The 14,277-nt window shown below is 38.5% G+C and overlaps 1 protein-coding gene across 1 annotated transcript in view; it reads left to right on the forward strand.

Moving 5' to 3' along the window:
- The window catches only part of Abi3bp (ABI family member 3 binding protein), a 206,391-nt gene that overhangs the window by 96,071 nt on the left and 96,043 nt on the right, over positions 1-14,277 (forward strand). Inside the window, 2 exon segments of the mRNA XM_076943023.1 lie at positions 3,140-3,321; positions 4,355-4,410. Of these exon segments, the coding sequence (XP_076799138.1) occupies positions 3,140-3,321; positions 4,355-4,410 (238 nt within the window).

Raw genomic sequence — 14,277 nt, forward strand, 5'->3', positions numbered from 1 at the left:
ATCAACAAGAATGTGAAGTCTTCTGCAACACAAGCTTTTATTATATTTTGCCTCAACTTAATGACAAGTTTAAGGAAATGGTTTATTTTGTTGAGTTGTCCTCAGGAAAAGTCAATTTGCAAAATATAAGTATAAACCCAATAGCTTAAATTGTTCTTTGTTGATGGAGTTTAAAAAACTCCACTGAGAGCACTTGCAATCTAATTTTAAAATGACCTGAGGAGAAGCTAAAAATCCTGTCCTGTTCATCGCACAGGCTCTATGGAGCACTGTGGGTGATATATCAGTGTCCAGAATCAAGAGGCCCATGGTTTGTTTTAAACTCAAGGAGAATTTACTTCCCTACTTCCAGAAGAACACCTGCTCTCTTCTGTAAGACGTAGAAGCCACCTACCTTATTCACACTTCAATGTAGATGGCACTGAGAAAGGTCAGATTGAATGTTATAGAGGAAGAGAGGCACAGTGGCTTGGACCACTTAGAAAGAATTTGGTATGAGAGAGGGTGTCGTAATTGAAACAGATGAACTTTACAGGATGAATTGTTTGTAATGTGAAGCTGAGGATCTTCAAAACCCGTGGAGCATTCCCTCCTATTGTCTTCACTGGCAGGCTATAACACTAAGCTCATTAGAAAGCCTTGGGTCTGTCCCCAACACCTCCGCTAGCAAGCAAGGGGATCCTGACTCATGCCTGGTGTTAAGTCCTCAGGAATATATTCCTACTATGAGGGCAGAGTTGTAAGGGCTTATCTGCTTTGGTTTTTAGCTTCTCAGCATTTCTCTAAGGTCCCTTAAGAACCAGGAAGTAGTGGAAAGGAGGAGGGCAACAAAAATTCCATGTATCATGCTTGTCAAGCGGTGCGTTTCAAAGATCACTGTTGAGATTTGGACTTACAAGACACAGAGGACTCATATTCTGTAACATTTGTTACTGGTAGCAGTGAGCACTCCGGCTGGGACAGCCCCCTTCACTCACTGGGCCTTTTGTTATTTTGGAAATGAGGTTTAGAGCCCAAGATTAGCTTTTACTGGAGAAAAATCAAGCTAATGATTGGCTGCAAAGCACGTTGAGGCTTTACAACTACTAAGAAAGTAGGCTGCATAGACAAAGCCTCTCCCCCCAAGCCCCCAGTTCATAAAATCTAAAGCCCCTGCTGACTTTGTGGACCTGGGAGCTGGGCACGTATTCTCCCTGACATACACTGAGGTCCAACCTTTGGGTTAATACCTCCTCCTGTCACTATCTGAAAATCCTGTTACTTTTAAACAAAGGTTTTGCTTTTTTGCTTTGCAAAGGCTACAATTTATGTTCAGTCCTGGTCCCCCGCTTCTTAAGGTTCTAGGCAAATGTATTTGTATCGTCAAGAAGTGTGCCTAGAAAAGACGATGAACATAAACTTAGTCATTAATGGGCATCTGGTAAATGCATTTAGCCTGAGTCAATGAGTGACATTAAAATCAAAAGAAAAAAAAAACCAATAAAGAAAACAAAACAACCCCCCCCAAACAAAACAAAAATAAATAACAAAACAAAACACACACACACAAACCCACTAACCTGAATTTTAGTTAATTTAACTTTAAAAGGTGTGGAGTAGGGGAAATCACTCTAAATCTTGAGAAAAAAATAAAGGTAATTTAAAAGCTCTAAAATAGTGTATGTACACACACACACACGTCTTATTTTCATCATAATATATGCAACTATTATTTTGTTCTATTGGCTTAAAATATTTATTTAAAAATCTAAAGACATCACTTATCTGTCACCTGTGATACCAGTTATCTCCTGTCTTGCCCACTAGTACTCAAAGCTCAACTGTAAGTGTGACATTCTCCCCCTATTAGTTACCTCTTTCTAATACTAGGAATAATGTGGAAATTTTCATGTTCATAGTTCTGTACATGATGTGAACCAATACACTTCATTTTGCAGTCTGCTATTTTATCCGACGTGCGATTGGTATACCCTGGTGTTGGTTCGGCTGTATCAGTTTCTTCTCCCCAGTCTGTAGAATAGTGTGAACCTCGCTTTCCCTGCCTGCAGCCTGGCTTACTGTAAGGGCATGTTAGAAACGAATCCAGTGGAGCTTTCTTTGTTTGTGGTTCTGCTACCGTCCAAGGTAAACGACACTAGCTGGAATACTGAGAAAGCCCGGAGATGGTTTACATTCACAAAACAGGATTAATAATTTCTACCACTCAAGATAGGTTTTTGAGATATTTAGGTGAGACAGTTAAACCTAGCACAGACTAGACATGCAAAGCCTAGTACTGGAGATTATCTTACTATGACATCTAAACTGGAGTATCCTGTGGCCTGAAGCAAACACGTAATGGTGATGTTAAACGTATGCTTTACATTCTTATTGTACCTTTAGCTTAACTAATCAATTTTGCTTTTTAGAATAACAATAATTGTGTTGTACTCTTAAAAAGTAGAACTGTATATACCATAAATTCTCAGGTCTGTCTTTTTCCAAATTGGGAAATATCACCTTTAATATGCCCCCATGAAATGAGAAGGTTTGGATTCTTCCAAGAAAGAAAAGATCACACTATTTATAACACCTTGCTTCTGTTCGCTATGCAGCCCGAAAGGGATGAATATCTAGCATTTTTTCTGTTTCATGTCCCTAAGTAGGTAATAACGGTAATGAGAATTCTGAAGTTGTGGTGGCACCTAACCATGCTGCCACATGACAAGCTGACTTGGAAATTAAAATGTAAAACAAAAGGACAGATTTTCTTAAACTTTTAGAAAAATCAGAACAGTTCAGTATTTAATATAGTCATCTGACTGAAGTCTCATGTGTACTTAGAGATGGGCTGACGACTCAACAATTAAGAACGCTTACAGCTCGTCATGGGGGCCAGAGGTTAGGTCCCAGCATGCATGTAACAAGCCCCACATCCCACAGACAACTGTAACCCTAGACCTGAGAGATACAGCAATGTTTTCTGGGTCCTCTGTACACAAAGACACACAAGTACCTGTATACGCATGTGAACAGATGCTAACATGTGAACAGATGCTAACATGTGAACAGATGCATAAGCAAAATGAACCTTAGAGACTTGGACTTGTATTTTGCATATCCCTGTGTTTTCAAACATGATATTTTCATTATTCAACAGATTTTATACAATTCGATATAGAGAAAAAGATAAGGAAAAGAAATGGATTTTTCAACTCTGCCCAGCTACTGAAACAATTGTGGAAAATCTAAAGCCCAACACAGTTTATGAATTTGGTGTGAAAGACAATATAGAAGGTGGAATTTGGAGTAAGATTTTCAATCATAAGACTATTGTTGGAAGTAAGTATTAATTTGGTTCAATAGAGTATTTATTTTTTATTTGAAATCATTTTATTCTTATTAGATATTTTCTTTATTTACATTTCAAATGTTATCCCCTTTCCCAATTCCCCCCTCCCAGAAATCCCCTATTCCACTACCTCCCCCTGCTTCTATGAGAATGTACCCCCCCACTCACCCATCCACTGCTGCCTACCCACCCTGGCATTCCCCTACACTGGTTCATCGAGCCTTCACAGGACCAAGGGCCTCTCCTCCCATTGATGCCTGATAAGGCCATTCTCTGCTACATATGCAGCTGGAGCCATGGGTCCCTCCATGTGTACTCCTTGGTTGGTGGCTTAATTCATGGGAGCTCTGTGGGGTCTGGTTGGTTGATATTGTTGTTCTTCCTACGGAGTTGTAAACCCCAACAGGAGGCTGATATACCTGTCTCCAAGAAGCTCTGCCAGAGCCTGACAAATACAGAGTGGATGCTCACAGCCAACCATTGGACTGAGCACAGGGTCCACAATGGAAGAGTTAGAGAAAGCACTAAAGTATTTATTTATTCTTTTTTAGTTGTCAAGTTTAAATCATGTCACTAGCTGTATAATATAAATTCATTTTTAGTTATTTTCAATAGTTAACATGTTCTAGTAGTTAAAAAATATAAAATAAATAGAATTTATATATCACTATGATGTGTTTTTTAAAATAAATAATGAACAATGTGATGTTTCCAGCTACGTCCCTGTAGTACTTTAAAAGATATATTTGACCTATGAACAGCAACTGAGCTGAACAAATCGAATGTCAATATGTATAAACATCACATGGGAAGGTAGGCCAGTGCAGTGGACACAGTCTACTACAGAGAGCCCTGAACTTCTCTTCCTTACCTCTGTGCTCACACAGCATTGGGATCAGTATTTGAAATGATATTAAATGAAACTACATAGACTGTGACTTGAAATTGTTCCCACAGTGATCTAGAATTAAGGAACAGGAATATTAAAGTAATGACATAATGACATTTCCTCTTTATTTTCAGGTAAAAACAAAGTAAATGGAAAAATCCAAAGCACTTATGACCAGGTCCACTCAGTGGTAGGTGCCAATTGATTAAGAGTTTTCTTTAAGAGTAATATAATTGTTTTTCTGTTTGGAGGAGGGGGCCAGCCCTACTTGTGAAGTACTAAGGTTATCTACTGGGCACTGGGTAAAACACATAATGATATAGGAATTGGCTGCTTTTTTTCTGAAAATGATAGACATTTGCTCCTAGACCCTTTCTAATTTGTGTAAAACTCCACAATTCAGAGATTCAATGCAGTTATTCTAGTGTTTGTGTATTTTAGAGTATTTTGAGATTTTGTTCATTCTGTCTTTGTGAATTTTTTTAAAGATTTGTTCATTTTGTGTGTGTGTGTGTGTGAGAGAGAGAGAGAGAGAGAGAGAGAGAGAGAGAGAGAGAGAGAGAGAGAGAGAGAGGACGGGAGAGGGAGAGGGAGAGAGAGAGGGAGAGGGAGAGGGAGAGGGAGAGGGACAGAGACAGAGAGAGACAGAGAGAGACAGAGAGAGACAGAGAGAGACAGAGAGAGACAGAGAGAGAGACAGAGACTATGGATGTACACCACATGTGTACAGGTACCTGGAGGCCAGGAGAGGGCATCAAATTCCCTGGAACTAGAGGTCCCCAGCTGTGAGACACATAACTCAGAATCCAACCCAGGCACTCTGGAAGAGCAGCAGTTGTTACTAACCACTGAGTGGGCTGTTTTTCATACAACACTTTAAGAGCTGACTGATAGCAACATGTCCTAGGTACACAGATAAAGTTCAAACCTTTTTATGTTTTGAAATGATGAAACAACCAGCTTGGTTTTGAAATGTGCCCAACCTCCAGTCAGTTCTATAAATGTTTGTATGTTTTGAGCCTTACAGTTCCCACCTCCAACTGTCATGGAAACTCTTAGGTCTACGCGCCTTCACCATTTTCTCTTGGCTCAGTAAATTGTCCTCATGAGCCGTCTTATCAATCATGTATGATGTAAGGCATTGTTAGAGCCATCACTGAGACAGATGGTTGGTATTTCACATCATATACTCAAGAATAAGGTAAAACATGCTACATTATTGAGCAGGTAGAAGAGGAACCAAGGGTGAGGGAATGAAAAGTTGGTACTGACTTGAGTTGCCATGTGTTTCCATGCCAATCAAATGGGCATAAAGGGGCTTAGTGTGATTTTTCTTATTTTTCTAACCAGATAACTTGGACCCCGCTAGTCCCTTCTCTCTCACTCCCTGACTCCCTTATCCTAGCAATGGTCCCTTTTAACTTTCTTTCCACCTGTAGTTACTCTAGGTTGTTTACTCTCATCTGAAGATTTGGAGCTAGGGACTCCAATGAGAGAACATATCACTTTTTTTTTTCTGGGTCTGGGTACCTAACTAAATATAGTCATTTCCAGTTCCATCCATTTATCTGTGAAGTTAATGATTTCTATTTTTTCCTCCACAGCTGAATAGTATTTTATAGTGCATGTGTACCACATTTTTGTTATCAATTTGTCAATTGAAGGATGTTGGGTTTTCTCTATTTCCTGCGTATTGTAAATAGAGCAGCAATGAACATGGCTAACTCTGTAGAGTCATTTGGCTGCATATGCCAAGGAGTTAGCATAACTGGATCATATGGTTGACTGAGTGAGTATCTGTGGAGTCATTTGGGTGCATACACCAAGGAGTTAGCATAACTGGATCATATGGTAGATTTATTTTGAGCATACTGAGAATCCTCCACATTGATTTCCAGGGCAGCTGGACCAGTTTGCAGTTCCACCAACAGTGAATAAATGCTCCCTTTTTCTGGCACCCCTCTAGCATTTGGCCGTTGTTCTGCTGATCTTTTTCATTCTGACTGGAATAAGATGGCATCTCAAAGTCATTTTGATTTGCATTTTCCTAACTGTGAGGGACAATGAAAATTTTTTTAAAAATCAATAGTATGCTTTTTTAAAAAAAAATAAAATCAACTATGGCAGATTTTTATAAAATTGGATACTCCAGGTTTTGGTGCATATATGTTTAGGATAGTGATGACTTCCTACTTAATTGTTCCCTGGTGAGAATAGCATGTCCTTTATCTTTTCTGATTAGCCTAAGTTTGACTTAGTCTACCCTGTCAGACCAGAGGATAGCGATGCTTTCTTCCTGGCCCCATTTGACTGGAGCTCTTTTCTTCATCTTTTTGCTCTAAATGTGTGTTGATCTTTAAAGCTGAAATGTGTTTCTTGTAGACAATGGATAGATGAATATTTTTCCTGGATCCATTTAGCCAGCTTGTATCCTTTTATTGTAGAACTGAGGCCTTTATGTGTATTGATTGTGGTCATGTTGGAATGTGTCACTCCAGGCTCTTCGGCTTTCATTCTTTCCAGTAAACACTCAGCTGTTGGGATGTGTTTTCCTTTATGATGTGACCTGTAGTTTTTCTCTCGTCTCTTCAGTATTCTTTGTTCTGTATTCTTTTGGTCTGTGCCATTGATCTAAATTCTTCTCCCTGACCTATTCCTATAATCTGAGGATTTTTTTCATTGTTTCCCACAGTTTTCGTATACTGCTTTCTGGTCACTTAAAGTTTTTTTTTTTCATATTCTTTGGTCATTTCATCCAGATACTCTACTTTTTCCTCCCCGAGCCCTGATATTTTTTTCTTCTGCTTGGTTCATGCTGCTCGTAAGGCTTTCCCTTGACTTCGCTGGTTAGGGGGGTTTCAATTCTATCTTCACTTCTGCCCAAGTCATCTTTAATATTTGTATATCTTTATGGAATTCCATTTTCGTCATTTGCATCAGTTGTGTGTTTGTGGTTTTCGGGCAACAGAGTTGTTTTGTTCACTGAGCTGCTTCTCTGTGTTCTCTTTACACCCACTGAATTCCATGATGGAGCTTATGGTTCTTTTAAATTCTGTGTCTTGAGGTTGATCTGGTAATTGTTGTGCAGAAGATTTTTAGGACTGGTAGAATTGGTTGGCAGATACTGCCTTGCTCTTTTAGTTTGTTCGTATGTTTATAATGAGATCTGGACATGAGGACCTCCTTCCTCTGTGTGTTCTGTGTCTGGTACGGACAGAGCAGGTTGGAGCAGGACACAGGATGTGAAGGATAGTTCGAGCCTAAGAGTTAGATATGACTTAGGTTGAAGGAAGTCACATGGACATGGGGTTGCATTGGTGTGTAGGATATGCATCTAGGTCCAACCTGAAGTTTATTTTCTATGAATCATCAAACTTAAATTATGTGGTCATTGACTTACTCAGTTTCCAGGTTATAGGCATTATTATTTGTAATTGACCTTTAATTTGAAATAATTAAAATTCCTATTAACAGAATTTTCAGATTTTTAACATTTTTAAGGCTCTTTAGTATGAATAGGCAAATTTATTTCTAAGAAGATTATCCCATGCCTCACTGGACAACAACAAGAGGACCAGAGCCATGACAAGGTCCCCTGGAGGTCAGGCCTCTATCCCCGCCTTGGCAAGATTAGAATCGCCACGGCCCTTCTATATTTGGAGAAGGGAGGAGATGTCAGGGCAGCCCTGCTTATACACTGAAGGCCTAAAATTAGCCATAAGCCTAAAATCAGCAATAGGCCTGCTTACACAAAGTCTTGGGTCTCTGTGGGAAAATCACTGAAACAGATGGCTATAAGCTATTGTAAACAGGCAGCTTTTGTGGAAATTTACCAGCCTGAGTAGTCATAGACCTTGTAAATAGGCAGCCTTGGCAGATAGTACCAACTTAGATAAGGACAAGTGAATCATAGGCAGAGTCATAGTGACCTGTCCCCTGAACCTTCACCCAGCTGATACCCTGTTCTGAAAGATCTGTACTCCCCCTGAACACCTATGCTCCTGTGTCATCCCCTTCCCCACATCCTGCATTCTTGTGGTTTATAACCCCTGTGTTAAAAAGTAAAAATTATGATTTAATAATTTTTAAAAAAGAAGATTATCTCAGTTTATGATCTTCCAAGTAGATAACAAGAGCTTATCCTGTTTATCAATAGTGTATATTTCTATCAGTAACTTTTGGTTAATATAATAGCTTAATAGTTATATTAATTTTCCTATCAGTGAGTGCTGATAGGGTGGTATTATCTTTGCTTTCATTTTCCATTTGGTGGTCATTAGTTTTGGATCTTTGTTAACTGGGAATTGAGTGAAAATTTTCCTGACTAGGTTAAAGACTTTATGGACTAAAGGATCCTTTGTGACATCATCTAGAAATATTTTTCTTATATTTGCTATCAACTTTGTTAGTGACAGTTAGTGTCGAAATAGTCACATCTTGAAATGTGCTTCATCTAATAATTAGACTTTCATTTTATCTTCTGTTGTGTTGTAGTTTTCAAAGCCTTTCCCTCTGTAGACAACAGATAAATGTATATCTCGCTTTTTAATTTTAGTTTTGGCAATAATTAAACACAGTTCCTGTTTCACCCTCTTGTAGAACATTCTTCATTCTTTGTTGTACATGGTTTCCTAGGGAGAAAATCTTATCCCGTACCCTCTTGTCTGCCTTGCCTAATGTTCATGTGATTTAATGTCATCTCCTTCATTCCTTCTTTTTTGACTCCCAAATGTCAATCATTTTTATTTATTTTTGTCAGAATACTTCATGCAGGATACATTATTAGTGAGCTTGGAAACAATGATTGGTACTTTGCCACAAGAGAATTAATTTCTTTTTTCTTTAAAAAAAAAACAGCTGTGATATGGCTGGGGAGGAACTTCCTGCATCTGTGACACAGAGCCAAAGTTGTATCACTTCCAGCTGTGAGGTGGGGCACCCCCAAATCCAGCCAGCTGTGATGAGCTGTACTTTAAAACTCTCGGTTATTTCCAAAGGAAAACCCGAGTCCATTGAAAAGCTGTTTCAAAGCTCTGTGATACTTTCTTCATGAGCATCCTCTGGATAGCAGAAAAGTGTCTCATGAGCTGAGTTCTGTGCTCTCAGGCAGCCTGAGACCTGGGAAGGCTCAGAGGACTCACACAGGACAGCCTTTGGCCATAATGTGGGCATACAGAATGTATTCTGAAGTTGAATTAGTATTTCAGATGTATATTTCAGTCCAAATGAAGTCTCCAAATATACACCCATTTCTTCTCTGTGGCCAATCTTAAAAGGTGGTATTTCAAAAGGCATGTGATGTCTTACTTTTAAGTAAAAAACTTGTTGAAAACTCTCTTCATTCGATATTCTCACATCTAAACCTTTGAAACCACAAAATATCCTAACACCCTACTAAAAAAGTATTTGATACAGGAAAAGTGTTTTGACATTGTGCCATCATTTCTAAAAGATAAATAATAATTAGGCTAAAAACTTGTGCATTAAATCTCACGCCCATTGCCATATTGTGTGCGATAATTTATATAACCAGGCATGTATTCTGTTGGCAGGCCCCACTCAAGTTATGCCAAGGACATGTGGCTGGGTCTCTTCTGATTGGTTTCGTGCCTTTGTTTACCGGCTGTTAGTATCTTCAATGATGTCACTCGTATCTTTACCTCTAAATAACAGAAAGTATTGGCCATAGCAAAACTGTGATTCTTCACATACAACATAAATGCATGATACAAAATGCATATAAGAAAGAAAATGTTCATTATAGTATTTGTGATATTTTCTTTTTCAGAGTCTATTTCTTTTTAACGTAATGTTTTTATTTATTCCTTGTATGCAATAGATTATACACTTTTTATTTAAAGTACATGTTCATCACCTAGTGTTTGTTATTAGGTTCTATTTAAAAATCAAATGGTTAAAATTTAAATACATTTTCACTCTAACATTTTTTGATCTAATATATTCAGCAAACGCCACTAATTATTGATGTACTACATTTGAATATATTTTGAAATCTGAAGTTATTTGATTTGATTTTCCTCAAAATCTGTGTTCCTGTAAACCATGATGCAAATCCTACCATCTCATTTTCCATTCAAAACCAAATTATTTTAAGAAAGCTATTCCCACAAAATGGAGGATCCCTCAGAGTCTCCTCTTAAAATTTCCACTTCTCAACATGGTTAAGTTCCTCACACATGGTTTTGAAGGGCACATGCAAACCACAGCACCATGCCAGCTCACACTGGGTGACAACCTGAAGTCTTACCTGTGCCATATAATCCATGCCCAGGCCCCACAGCAGGTGTGATGGAGCCCATACCTATTACTCCAACACATGTTCATGGGGGTTCACTAACGTGGGATGAATGTGTGAACTATAACACTGATCAGACAAATGAACAAAGAGCATTGCATTATAGCTTCACTTCCATCTTAAAATTTATATACAATGAATATAACAAGCATCTTCATTCTTAGTATCTGTTTTCTTAAGTGGAAACTTGAAAACACACACATGCATACACACACACACACACACACACACACACACACATCACCATTCACCAGAGGTTTATGTCTTATTTCAGTTAACCAGAAACTTGAACACTTTCAAAAAGAGCATGCTAAAGTCAATTTTATCCAGATGTTAGACTGAAACAGTATGTTTTGTAACTTTCATTAGATCATCCTAAAGTGAATTAAAAGCAGAATTTAAAATGACCAAGTGCCTTCAGTGCGGTTTGGCTCTTGAGTCCTTGCAATTAAATTTCAAACTCCCTTGAGCTTCTTCCTAAATGGACAGTTGAAACTTTGCAGGGCCTGAGAATAAAGTTAAATTCTCAATTGATGCTCTGATGCCACAAAAAAAAAAAAAAAAAAAAAAAAAAAAAAAAAAAAATGCCAAATGGACAAACCTTCTAATGGTCACCTTGATTAGCACAAATATGGAGTAAAGCTTATTTTCAGCATAGTATCTAGGAGGGAGTTGGTATGGTGCAGAAGGTGAATTTAACAGTCTTTGTCTTGTGTGGCTGTTGCTGTTGTATTTATTTCTGCACAATCAAAAGGCTTTCTCTAATCATGAAAAAGTACAATAGCATGACAATCCCCTCCCCACCCCACCCCACCCCACCCCCGGACACACACTCAGTTTATCTCCACTGGCTCTCCATTTCCATCCCAGTGTCATTTCTGCACCGAGCAGCACCAACTTTGTACTCTGTGATTGTCTTGCTCAAGGTGTAGCACACTGGTTAATCAGTCTATTCACTGGTAGTGCAATCTGAGATGTCTATAAAGTGACCACATTTTTGAGGAAAGAATTTATTTCTTACAGAGAAGTAAGGGTTATCCTTACCTTTCTGACATGTTATAAACTTTCAGAAAATATTTATAAGTGAAGAAGATAGAAATTGTAGAGAGAATAAGTGATAGAGATTGCAGCAAGGTTGGGGGGGGGGCAGTTGCAGAGCAAAGATACAGCAGAGAAACCGCCTAAGAATATCATTGCTAGGGTGCTTGTCATATCTATGTGTATCTTATCTCATTGTTTTGTATGGCTGTAAGGCAATGCTACAGCCTGGGTAATTTATAAAGACCATTGTCTTAGCATTTCTACTGCTGAAAAAACAAAACAAAACAAAAACAAAACAAAACAAAAAAAAACCAACAATGACCAAAAAGAAACTTAGAGAGAAAAGGGTTTATTCAGCTTATACTTTCACATTGCTGTTCATCATCAAAGGAAGTCAGGACAGGAACTTAGAACAAAGCAGGAATCTGGAAGCAGGAGCTGATGCACAGGCCATGGAGAAGTGCTGCTTTCTGGCGTACTCCCCATGGCTTGTGAATTCTTCTTTCTTCTAGAACCCAAGACCACCAGCCCAGGGATAGAGTCACCCACAATAGGCTGAGCCTTTTCCCATCAGTAACTATTAAGAAAATGCCTTACATCTGGATCTTATGGAGACATTTTCTCAGTTAAGGTTTACTCCTTTAAGATAACTCTAGTTTGTGTGTCAAGTTAACATAACTGGGGAGTACAACCAGAGATATATGCTGTGTATAATTCTAAAGGCAGGGAATTCTAAGACCAAGGAGCTGGCACCTAGTAAAGGCCTTCACAGTATGTTATTCTATGGCAGAAAGCAAAAGGAAAAGAGGGAGATGAGGCAGGCCTAGCATATTATTTATTTCTTTGTTGGGTTTCTATTGCTGTAGCAAACACCATGAATGCCAGCAATTTGAGAAGGAAAGGGTTGATTTTGCCTCACAGATCATAGTTTATCGTCAAGGGAAGTTGGACAATGGCTCAAGGAGTAACCTGGAGGCAGAAACTGAATTAGAAGCCATTGAGGAACGCTTGCTCCCCATTACTTGATCAGCCTGCTTTTGTATACAACTCAAGACCAATTGCCCAGGAATGGCACTGTCCCCATAGCCTGGGCCCATTCACATTAGTCATTTATCAAGCAAATGCCTCCACAGACTTGCCTACAGGCAATCTGATGGGGCATTTTCTCAACTGGAGTTCATCGTCCAAGATAACTAGCTTGTGTTGAGTTGACACGAAACCAGGCAGGATAATTAGAAAGCCCATAGTATTGCTGGTTAACTCACTCCCCAGTGATGGTGGATCTCTCATGATCGAGTCACCTCATGTAGTTTATGCCTGCAAATACTGTTGTGCTGAAGGTGAAGTTTCTAACATGTATTTTGAGAGACATATTCAAACCAAAGTACAGCACTGGCTCACACTCTCCATACCCTAGTTCCATATTATCTATACCCTTGACCCAGCATCCGTCCATCAATGTTCATAGGAACAAGCCTATAAAAACAGGGAAGGATAGTACTAGTGGTTTTTTTTTTTTTTTTTTTTTAAGCATTGAAAATAAAAATCAAATGAAATTGGGCTATAATTGATTGAATTTTGGTATTTTAAGAATTATTATATTTTGTTTTCTAGTGATTTGAGGTGACAGATGTTTTCTTTTACTTCATAAGAAGACACAGAGGAAGAATTCAGTATGGATTTCCTGGTTGGAACTTTTGTCTTTGGTAGACACTGAATAACTGGACTTTCTTGATCCCCTTAAATCTATCTTCGGAGATGCAGATATTTGTTCACCGGTCTAGTCTTAGTCTTTGGATTACAGCTTAGGCAAGAGAGCAATTACAGGTCTAGAATGAAATGCATTCTGCAGCTAAATCATTTCCTTATTTTTGGCAGCACACCCTGTACCTATATTCTTGTCATCAGCTTAATAAAACATTGGTCAGTACTCAAGAAAGAACTCAGAACAGAAACTTTGTTCCATTCATGTGATGAGTGGAATATTTTCCATTTGTCAAAAAAGGTTTATCTGAAACAAATCAGTGTCGCATAAGAACTGAAAATTGGTATAATTCAGTTCAGAGGTGATCAACACAGCCATGTGTAGGCATTTCTGCTACAGTGTGTTAGCAGTCTTTGAGAAATGTCACATTGTGCAGAATACTTTGATAGGATTCCTGGGGCAAACAAGCTGGTATCAGATGTCTTTTTAACTGTAGTTAAAGACCTGACCTATTAGTACTAGAAAGATAATCCAGTTTCCTATCCAGGAGGCTCTCTCGTAACCAATGTTTTCTCTAATAGGCATGCAGAATTCTCAGAGATCTTACTCTCATGAATATAGAGAATACTGTGGTGGCTAAGGGCGGAAAGAGGGATATTGAGGAAGAAGGATATGCTAAAGTTTCAGTTAGACAGGAGGAAGAGGTTCTTGAGAATGATTAAACAGTAGAAAGCAACATTTAAATTTACTGAAATGCATTTCAAATTTCTTACCATAAAAAAGGATGGGTCACATTGTATAACTTTGTCACAACATCACATTGTATTTCATAAGCATTACATGCATTTAGACAAATATAAAACCATGCATTGCAAGAAAACCAAATATGAACTGTTTACATGTAAAAGCACATTCTTAGAAGTGGTGGTAAAGGTACATGCTGGGGTACTTCCACATTACAGGCAGAACAGTGGCCAGCTGCTGTTAGGTGGGTG

The sequence above is a fragment of the Arvicanthis niloticus genome, chromosome 12 (assembly GCF_011762505.2).
Source record: "Arvicanthis niloticus isolate mArvNil1 chromosome 12, mArvNil1.pat.X, whole genome shotgun sequence".
NCBI classification, from domain to species: Eukaryota; Metazoa; Chordata; class Mammalia; order Rodentia; family Muridae; genus Arvicanthis; species Arvicanthis niloticus.